The following is a 10,649-nucleotide window of genomic DNA, read 5'->3' on the forward strand; positions in this document are numbered from 1 at the left end:
TCTTGTGTAGTGAAAAGAGAGGTTCACTTATGGATCTCAGCGAGAAACGGCTTATTGCAGGCTGCGTTTTTTAGCACTCCTTGTGGTGGACAAACATGGAACAGGTTTTGATGTCCAGTCCTGGAAGCCACACTGACTGGGATGGAGATCAGAATAGCCTGGGGTTTATGCTTCTGGATTCAACTGATTCTGTAACGCCATGCAGAAATGAGGAGACAGATGAACGGCAACTGCATTTTGAGGAGGGAGATGGGAATGTCTTGTCTCTCAGCCTGGGTGAGATATTCCCAGAAAATGCCTTAAATTTAGATGACCTGTTTCGGACTCCCCAGTATTCTGGTGTAGAGCAGATGTTCCCATGGGAGCAAGATGCAGAGCACTCTGCCTCACATTGGGAAAGCCATCTCTCTTGTTCCCAGGATTTCCCACCAAGTGAGCAAGACCAGGTCGTAGAGGAGAGTGCCAGCCCCTGTTCCAATGCCAGTTCAGATATTACAAGTAGTACAAGTAGTAACCAACAATGGGGCAGGGAGACCACAGACATCCCAGAGAGCACACCTGTGTTCACAGACTCACTCATCGTCAGTGACTCCACAGGTGATGTGCAGCATGAGCCAGGTGTGGACACCCATACACAGGAACTTTTGTCTTCGCAGACTCTTACACACACTTCAGCTCAGGATCCACAACACATCTTCACACCCGAGGAGTGTACAATGTCATACAGGACTCCCCAGCTTGATCTCACACTCACAGGTGTGTGTTTGGAGCCCACAGCTCTTCCAAGTGAAACAAGCAACCCTCTTGTGTGCGAGGAGATGAATCAACAATATGTGTGCACAGAGCAGCATACCCCTCATCTCTTACTTGAGGAGGATGCTTTCCAGCAGACAGAACAGGAAATATCAGAAATCTACAGCAGTTGCCTCTCGCCGGCAAACACACTTTTAACAAAAACATCTGACCACACAGCACAGACTATAGCATCCAAAAACATGACGGAGTCAGAAATATGTCAACACACCCAAAAAAGCCCAGATGGCGACATCATGCCTATTGAAGGTGGAGCTGAACTCCTGATACAGACTGAGGCAGACATATGTCATCACACAGAGGGAGAAGGAACACATGCTCCTCCACTAGCCTTGCCCGAAGAAGAAGTTCTGACTGACCAGGCTTCACACAGTCACACTTTGAGTGTATTGACATCTGATAGAGATCTTGGGTGTGAACCTGCCCCTCAGCAGTTATTTGAAGGAGATCATTTATCTGTATTGGCTACAGAGGTAGATGCACCTGAACTCTTACTTGAGGTCACAACTCAACAAGTCCTCTCTGAACAGACACCTGAAAAGGATGCATCACTGGATATCAAAGCTGTGGAAGAAATACCTGCAACTGCAGCAGAAGGCATCATCTTGATCGAAGGAGACTTGCCGTCTGGAAATGAATCTGAAGCAGTTTCTGAACACTCAACTGAGACTGAAATACATGAACAAGCTGGTCAACAACACACAGAAAAAAATAATCTAGGCGATGTGCTGTATATGGAGACACCAGAGAAAACACATCTGAAAATACAGCAGATGAACACATAGAGCAAAGGGATGCTCTGTCTGAAGCCACTTGCAAGTCAGAGTCGTATCAACACCTACCTGAAGGAATAATAACTGAACACACACATGAAGAAGACATTTTACCTGGATGGATCTTTGAGGAAAATCTGTCTGAGACAGAAACGTATAAACCCAGGACTGAAAGAGTCAACGTGTCTGAGGTTTTGCCTGAAGCTGAACCATATCGACACACACATGAAGAAGATATCTTACCTGGATGGATCTTTGAGGAAAATCTGTCTGAGACAGAAACGTATAAACCCAGGACTGAAAGAGTCAACGTGTCTGAGGTTTTGCCTGAAGCTGAACCATATCGACACACACATGAAGAAGATATCTTACCTGGATGGATCTTTGAGGAAAATCTGTCTGAGACAGAAACGTATAAACCCAGGGCTGAAACAGTTAATGTGTCTGAGGTTTTGCTTGAAGCTGAACCATATCGACACACACTTGAAGGAGACGTATCTTCTGAACATGTCCCTGGGGCAGAACCATCTGAACACTCAGTTAGACATGCCACTGATGGTGATACTTCAACCGCCAAGAACCTTCAGCACATGCTTCTAGCTGCTGGTTCTCCTGAACAAACGCAAGTGATTGATGTCTTTCCTGAGGATGTCATTGATGCAGGTAGCTCACCTGATTCTTTCACTATTGCTGAGATAAATACCTCAGATAAGAGAGACACACTTGACTCTGAACATTCGGATACCATACCAATAATTACCCATGGAAATACAAACACACATATATTCAACACTGAAAATATAAAAGATAACATAGTTGTTTCTGTAAACTCTGAAAACATAGAGGACATAACCACACTCCAACGTCAACATTTAGATACCTTGGACTCCCCGGAACCTGAAAATTCAAGCATACCACCAGAATTCAATGCACAAAAGCTGGACAATACCCACAAGTTAAACCTTGAAAACTCACAGCAATATTGCACTGAAAACATTGACAGGACAGACCTACTCACATCTGAATGCATCACACACACCATGAATACTGAAGTGGCAGATGACTCACAGACATTCAAAACTAACCACCCAGATTTCTTACACACTCCTGACACTGAAAACACAGCTGAGCTGGACACCACTTGCCCTGACCAACAGATTGTTGATGGTAGTGACTTTTGTGTTGAACCAATAAGTGACGGTGTCAGCACACAGCCTCAGGAAAAACCTTCCATGCATGGCGACCCTTCAGAGTTAAGCAGTGAAAACACTCCTGCCCTGGACAGCTGTTCTCTAGACACTCGGTCAGGTTCTGTTAGTGTATGTGCTGAAGACCAGGATGTCTTAACCACACCAGTTAGCCTCCCCCTCCTCCTCACCTGTGCAGGTGACCAGCTGAGTGACATGGGAGGAGCCCCAGGTCAGACCTGCTCAGCCAATCACACACCGGCTCAGTTGGAAGTGAACCAGGGGGAGGGAGAGGCACTCACACTCACCCAGGCGAGTATTGAGAAGGTAACTCAAGCCCAGCGCGATGGCAGCTCACCGACGGAGGGAACCACGCGACAGTTGATGGAGGAAAACAACGTGGCGGTTTTACCCGAATATGAGAGCCTGGATCTCGATCCACAGGGCACCATGGAAGTTCAGAGCGCGGGGCCCATCTCTGTAGCCATGGTGTCCACAGAGCCCTTGAGAGCAGTGTTCCAGGCGCTGGATCAGGATGGGGATGGATTTGTACGCATGGAGGAGTTCCTGGAGTTTGCTGCTGCATATGGAGCTGAACAGGTGTGTACATGGGTGCTTGTCCAGGTAATCGTGTTGGTTGGTCTTTTTACATTTACATGGAGGCTGACAGTACTTTCCTATCAGCTGGTTTGAATGCAGGAAGTTGACTTATAAAAATGATCTTGTGTAGGTGAGGGGAACAGAGGGGGTATGGAAATGGAAAGTGTTGTTTCTCTTTTTTCAAGGCCTTCAGATGAAACCGCCGCCATGTAGTGCACATTAGTTTCTGGGTATCAGCTGACCTCATAAGTGGAATTCCATGTAACAGAGATAACCTAATGCCTTTTCCATCCAGCTATTGTTACTAATCAAATACAGTGGCACTCAGATCACTGTTAAAAGCCTAAGACACAAGCTTTCCCAGTCAGAGTAAAAAGGACACAATTGAGTGGTTATGCAAGGGGAATGTCTGTGTTTGTGGTGATCGCAACCTCTTTTATCTGGGAGAGGAGTCAAAACTTCTCATCCAAACCTGTTCCTGGCTGACAGTGTTCTTTTTACATGTAAATGACCAGCCATTTCTGTGTACCCCTCTTTCCCGTCTCTCTCTTCATTTTCAGTACTTGTGTTCCCTTTTCTGGCTCCCAGTCTCTCCCTGTGTTTGTCTCTGTGTGCGTCTCTGTGTGCGTGTGTTTCCACTGGTCACAATACACTCGGGGAAACCCAATCCCTCAGATACTCCAGAGCTCCTGTTTTATTATTCAGACCACAGAGACTCAAAACCCACACACTCCCTCCCTTCTTCTCTCTCCCTCCCTCCCTCCCGCTTCTCTAACCCAGCCCATCTTTGTGTTTCTCTGTTAGTTCTCACCCTCTCCCTCTCTCTCTCTCTCTCTCTCTTCTCTCTGTCTATTTCATTTCTGTCCCTGTACTGCCATCACAGTTCTTCATTCTCCAGCATTCAGCATATCATCCACAGATAATGACCTGTCTACTTTGCCATTTAGACAATTTGAGCTGTCTGATTTAATTGTTAGCTGGAAAGCTAATCCGCATTAATGCTTGCTGATGTGGTAGGCCAAATGATTGTGCTACAAGGCAACATAATAGTGATCATTTGCAAGGGTGAACTGTCAGAAATACTGACAGTCCGGTTTGGTTCATTGTTGTGAATCACCACCTGTCATGTTAACTATAACTAGGATCCTTCTTCTTAATTGCATTTGTTATCTTCTGCATAGGCACTGTCAGTACTTCAGATGAGTTTGGGTAGCACCGCGGTTGCCCTCCATGTAGCACTGTGTACGTCATCTCTAGTGTATTCATGCCTGTAGGCTCCATTGCTATGCTACTCACTGACATCAGGCAAGCTTATCTATGGAGTGAAGGCTCATTTCTGCAGGGTAGTTTGTTGCAGTGCTCCTTAGCACACTGCATTTGAAAGCATTACTTAGGTTAAGTAGACTAGATGATATGCTTTGCTGATGAACTAACCAACACCTGGTTGTATAGGCTGTACCCAGTTACATAAGTGGTCAGCAGTTAGCCGAGGAGCTGCTTAGTGGATCCAGTGGGATGTTTATTGACATGGGGGGGGGGGGGGGGGGGGGGGGCTGGGAAGGTTGAGCACAAAGTGAACTGGCTGCACCTGCTTTTCTGTGTCCTCTCCATTTTTGTTTGTTTGTGTGTGTGTGTGTGTGAGGGAGAGGGGGAGAAGTTACATTATTAGTCTTGAATGCTTGAGGTGATCTGACAATATGAGGATGCTAAGGTCGCTATAGAGATTAAAAGATTTTGCACACACACAGATAAATCTGTCATATGGTTGATGTTAAGTTTATGTCTTTCCAGGGAGATTAGACAGTTCTCCCACTCCACCCTCATGCTGCGATTGCATATTTGTGTGTGTGTGTGTGTGTGTGTGTGTGTGTGTGTCTGTGTGTGTGTCAGAGAGAGAAGTACAGAGCGTAAGGCTGTACCACTAAAGTGGTTTGGGTGTGGAATTATTGCCTCTGATGTAACTGCAGACATACTCACACACACAGTCACAGATGCACACCGATCACGAGGACATTCCCTCTCTGAACTCTCTCAGGTTCCCTTGGACTCACATCTTGCAGTGTCTGATGTGGCCATAACAGTAAAGACATGGAGACAAACATTGTACAAGTCCCAATTTAAGGGGCCATCTAGACTTTACTTCCTCTTATTCAGCCTCCCTCATCTTGTGAGAACATATGACTTAGTCTTATCAGTGCTTTTACAGCCATTGCAGGTCTCATAACCATTTTATGTAAGCAGACGGAGCAGCTGAGATCATATGAATTGTGTATAACTGGGTTTCTGTGTGTGAGACAAAGACGAGAGGGATGGAGCTCTCACTTGGGGACATTGTCTGTGCATTCATGGCATGCCAGTCGGCCAATAGCGGATTGGTGGAGATTTTCTTGTCAGTACAAAAATCTGCAGGGGTTTATTTGTGGTGTCTCCGAGTGTTTCACCGTCACAGCACATTGAAACACAATGCATTCACACTCAGTGGAAGATGCACAAGACTCGCAGTGTTGATTGGTCCTTGGTCACATTTCGATCAACCTTAGAACTCATTATTAGCTTTGTTGCAGTTGTGATCAGTACACTCGGTATCAGTACACAAGCAATACTTGAGTTAGAGCTAGAACTTCAAAATTGTGTTTTGACTGCAGTAAAACTGTATGTAGTCGATTCAATTGATGCATTTTTCTTGTTAGCCTTTAATCTAGCCATTGTCTTTTTATTGTTAGAAATGATAGATAGATAGATAGATAGATATTTCACTATTAAAACATTTTAAGTATCTGAATGTTATGTGTGTCGAACTAGTAATGCCTTACCTCAGAGGACATCTGGTTAGGATGTCTCTCAAATCAATTATGGCCAATTCTTTCATTGGCCATGTGCCCTCCTGCACACTGGTGTTCCTTCTCTAATCGAACACAGCTGATTCCACTGATCTAGTGTTCCGGAACAGGCTGAAATAGGTGTGTATGTTCGAGTGTGTGTGAGAGCATCCGTGCATGCGTGTAGGGATCGGACTTAAGAATGATCTTTTTGCATGATGTGTCCTAACCCTGGCCATATTATATTAGCACAGACCCGTCACCAAATAGGTTAGTTCCAGGCAACTATGCTGTAAGAGCACTGCCACACTTCATTTGACCAGTAGTGGGTTGTTTAGGGTCCGTGTTCCCTAACTCCATGCTCCCCTTGGGGAGACCTCCTCACACTTTGGGAACCACTGCTCTAGCCCATCAGCTAAAGTCAGACAGGATTAAAGATGTGTTTGTGTCCACCTATGCATACCTACTGGAAGCAGTTGTTCTGTAACATGTTCAAAATCAGCAGCCACCTGTAATAAACCTTGGCCCGAATAGATAAGCTCATGCTATCCACATAATACTTCTTCTAGTGTTGCATTGTGAGGATGACATTCGGCTTAGGTAATGTAGAAAACCCTGCAGTAACATGATAGCCCAGACATATCAAAAGCAGTCACTTCCAGTCACATGTTTTATTCAATGATGACCTATTTTCCATTAGTAATGTTAGAATCTCAGGTGGTCTGTCAGCGTTCGCTCCAAATGATCTGAACCATTAAAAGCGATTCCAGGTCAAACTAACATTCTTTCAGACTGAAATCATAAGTGTCGAGAGAGGCCATAAATGTAGACCTTGAAAGAACCTGAACCAGAAGGCCTAATGTGACCTTACTACTACAACTACTACTGTCACATTTGGCTTTCTGTTCTGGATGGCCTTCAGCACCGACTATCTCCTCCATTAGCTGTTAGCCTTGCAGGTCCATGCTGGACTGATCTCTTACAATGGATCTGTTCCAGTATTGGGCGGTGTGCCCCAGAGGCTAATGCAGGCACCAGGAGATTAGCCTAATGCTTGGCTTGCTGGTTGCATTCAGAGAAGGGGATGGATTTAAAGCATCACAGAGAGCAAGTCCAGCACAGCTGACAGTGAAACCACAGCACTGTTGGGCTGTTTATAACGGTGGGCGTCCCAGGCGTGAGATGTGAGCTCAGAGCTGGATGCTGCTCTGCTCTCTCAATCCCACCAGCGAAGCTAAATGGATAATAACTGGCTGTTAGTGACGGCAATACCAAGCCCATAAAGCAAATCAATTTCATAAATGCTTCGTGATCAGTCGAGAGACGGCCACTCTGGGAGCAAACTCTTTTGAGTAGGCAGGGTTGTCTGTGTTTGGATGTGTGTGTGTATCTTGGTGTGCGTCTATCTGAATGTTGAGTAGGCGGGGTTGTCTGTTTGGATATGTGTGTGTGTATCTTGGTGAGTGTGTGTATCTTGGTGTGTGTATGTATGTGTGTGTGTTTGTGTATCTTGGTGTGTGTCTTTCTGAATGTTTTTTTTGTCTTGTCTAATTTGAATGTTTGACTCCGTTTCGCACTCCGGGCTGAGATGCAAATTCTGACCAGGAAGCCAAACAGGAAGGCATTAGGCTCCGAGGACAGAGCTGGCATGACGAGTAGAGTGACAGGGAGGATAATAGCCGTGATGATGATGACAGATCATTGGTAGCCCAGGTGGCTCCTTGGGAGGTTAGGGTTGGCTTTGCTTCAGAGGAGCAGCCTTCTGTCTTTTTCTCATCTGCTCAGTGAGTTGGAGGATGGTGCAGAGATGATGTGATGTGTTATGGTGGAGCGTTGTGTTTGAGCAGTAAAAGCCCTTATTTTTATAGGAGGGTGCTTTAATGAGTCCCCTTAAAAGCATTCAGGGTTTTTCTCCTTGTCTTGTGGCAAGTTTGTCCCAGTGCTGGAAACTGCTGCTCTACAACATGTTCCAGTCTCGGGCAGGCCACAACAGAAGACCTTGAGCGGCCAACGCAGACTTGATGCCATCTCACACTACAATGGGCTTCCACATCACATAGCACTCAGATGTGCAACACAACGACAACCATGGTTGCCCAGGCATTATCTCTCTCTCTCCCTCTCTCTCGGTCTCCCATACACTGTTTTGCCCCCTGCTTTTAGGTCAAAGCCCCTCTAATCCTCAATGGAATGTCCAAATTTCCCCTTTGTGTGTGTGTATAAGAGAGAGAGAGGGAGGGAGAGAGCGAGAGAGGAGGATGGTAGAGAAAGAGAGAGAGAGTTCATAAAAGCTCTTTCCCTTTCTTGGAGTGGGGTTTTCTCTGGTGAGGGATGGTGAATTTGTGTGTGTGTGTGTGTGTGAGTGAGAATAGAAATCCCCCCCCCCCCCCCCCCCCCACTGAAGTTGACACAAAGCCTGTCTGAAAGGGTCAGGTCAGCCAAGTACACACACAGTCATAAGGCTCCACACACACGTACCTCTGAGCTTTTCTCCTTATTATCTTCACTGTTTTTGGTTCAAATTGCTGACGGCGTTATACCTTAGCTTAAGTCGCAGGATTTTGGGCCTGTCTGGCGTCTGAACTTGCATTACCTGGGGTTGACACCGTTACAACACACACACACACACACACACAGGCATTCTGTCACTGACCACAAAAGACTGCAAGAAGTGCATCACCCATCATCACACCTGATGTCTCACTCGTCAGTGTGTTTCCTGTACTGTCGTTGTGTGTGTGTGTGTGTGTGCGCATGTGTGTGAGCACGTATGCGTACTTACTGACCTTACTCTCAGCTGGTGAGAGGCTTGTTTGAGATTATGCCCCACTTTTCCACAACCTTCCTCCCAGTCATACAATCCTTATGTTTTTACAATGTAACACACACGCACACTGAGACACACACTCCTGTACTTGGCTGTGTGCGCTTGTGTGTGGGCCCTTCTTAAATTGTAAAAGCCCTCAGAGAAGAAAAGCAAGTCAAAAAGGTGTGTGTGTGAGTGTGTAGGCTAGCTCGACACCTGGTAGCCCGATGCCATAGCCACACGCAGTATCCCTGCACACCAAATTATTGCTGTTGCTAGGTTACAGGCCACATAGATATCAGTTAGTGGTGTAACTGATTCTATCTGTTCGAGGGCAGCTGGATCGGTAGTTCTTTGTGTATGTGTCTACATCCGTGCGTGCAGGCATTTGTGTGTGTGTGTGTGTGTGTGTGTGCGTGTGTGCGTGCGTGCGTGCGTGCGTGCGTGCGTGCGTGCGTGCGTGCGTGCGTGCGTGCGTGCGTGCGTGCGTGCGTGCGTGCGTGCGTGCGTGCGTGCGTGCGTGCGTGCGTGCGTGCGTGCGTGCGTGCGTGCGTGCGTGCGTGTGTGTCTGGAGAGGTCATAGCAGGTTTAAGAGGTTGGGTTTGTTCCTGGTAAATATGACAGAACTGTATGAGCTACAACATGTACGTAGAGGAAGATCGTCCTACTGCAAACCAGCAGAACACACAGTGTTTACTCATCTTTCTCTCTCTCTCTCTCTCTATTTCTCTCCCCCCTCTCTCTCTCTCTCTCTCTTCCTCTGCTAATGTGATTTGCTGTGTTCTTACAGCTCTGATTTCATCGGTCTGAGAGGAGTGGTGTGTGTTACAGTTGATACCATAATTACATCAGATAATATAGCCTAATTATTTGTGGAGAACATTGTAAGCTTTGTTTAACTATAGGTGTGAATCTTCACTGGCCTCACGATTCGATTCGATGACAATTCAAAGGGTAATGTTTTGGTTATGAAATGATTCACGATGCATCTTGTCCTCCATGTTTTTATATGTAAATTCAAGCACTCAGATTTGAACTCTGTTTTACCTTTTCATTAGATAATAATTAAAATGTGCTGTATAAAATAATTACATAAAAACTCCTTTTTTTAAAAGAGATTACACCGCAGTAGCCCTAGGCTATGTCTAAATACTAAATATTTTGTAGCCTAGGCTACTGCATTCTAAATGCAACTTTTATCAAAATATATATTTTTTTAGAACTTTAAAAATGTAGGTCCTGTCCTACATAACAAAAATGTAACATAAAAACAGCTGGCTCCTTTAAGATCAAACATGATTATCAATACCATATAAACAGCTGGCTACTATAAGATCAATCATGATTATCAATACCATATCCCATTACATGTCCACACCAAGGTAGTAAAATGCATGCCTATCTATGGTAAATACTTGTAAACCTATTGAAAGAACCATGTATTGGATTTGACTAATATGACACTGCATGAAGTGGTAGCAAGTAGGCTACTAGCTAAGCGGCAGAGCTATATTAAAAGCTATGTGTTCATTCACTGATGACTGCACAATTGCATTGCAATGCATTCAAAATATGATCTAATGTGTAACTGTAGATTGCTAGCATCACAAGACCCAGTGAATTGTGTGAATGGAGTATGCATTGCCAGTAT

The 10,649-nt window shown here is 45.3% G+C and overlaps 1 protein-coding gene across 3 annotated transcripts in view; it reads left to right on the forward strand.

Annotated features, from left to right (window-relative positions):
* The first annotated feature begins 2,176 nt into the window (after positions 1–2,176).
* rab11fip3 (RAB11 family interacting protein 3 (class II)) overlaps positions 2,177–10,649 on the forward strand; it is a 30,429-nt gene continuing 21,956 nt past the window's right edge. For all 3 annotated transcript variants that reach the window (XM_031561709.2, XM_012831056.3, XM_031561710.2), the window contains exon 1: positions 2,177–3,373. In XM_031561709.2, coding sequence (XP_031417569.1) covers positions 2,177–3,373 — 1,197 coding nt within the window. The remainder of the gene's footprint in view (positions 3,374–10,649) is intronic.

The sequence above is a fragment of the Clupea harengus genome, chromosome 23 (genome assembly GCF_900700415.2).
Source record: "Clupea harengus chromosome 23, Ch_v2.0.2, whole genome shotgun sequence".
NCBI classification, from domain to species: Eukaryota; Metazoa; Chordata; class Actinopteri; order Clupeiformes; family Clupeidae; genus Clupea; species Clupea harengus.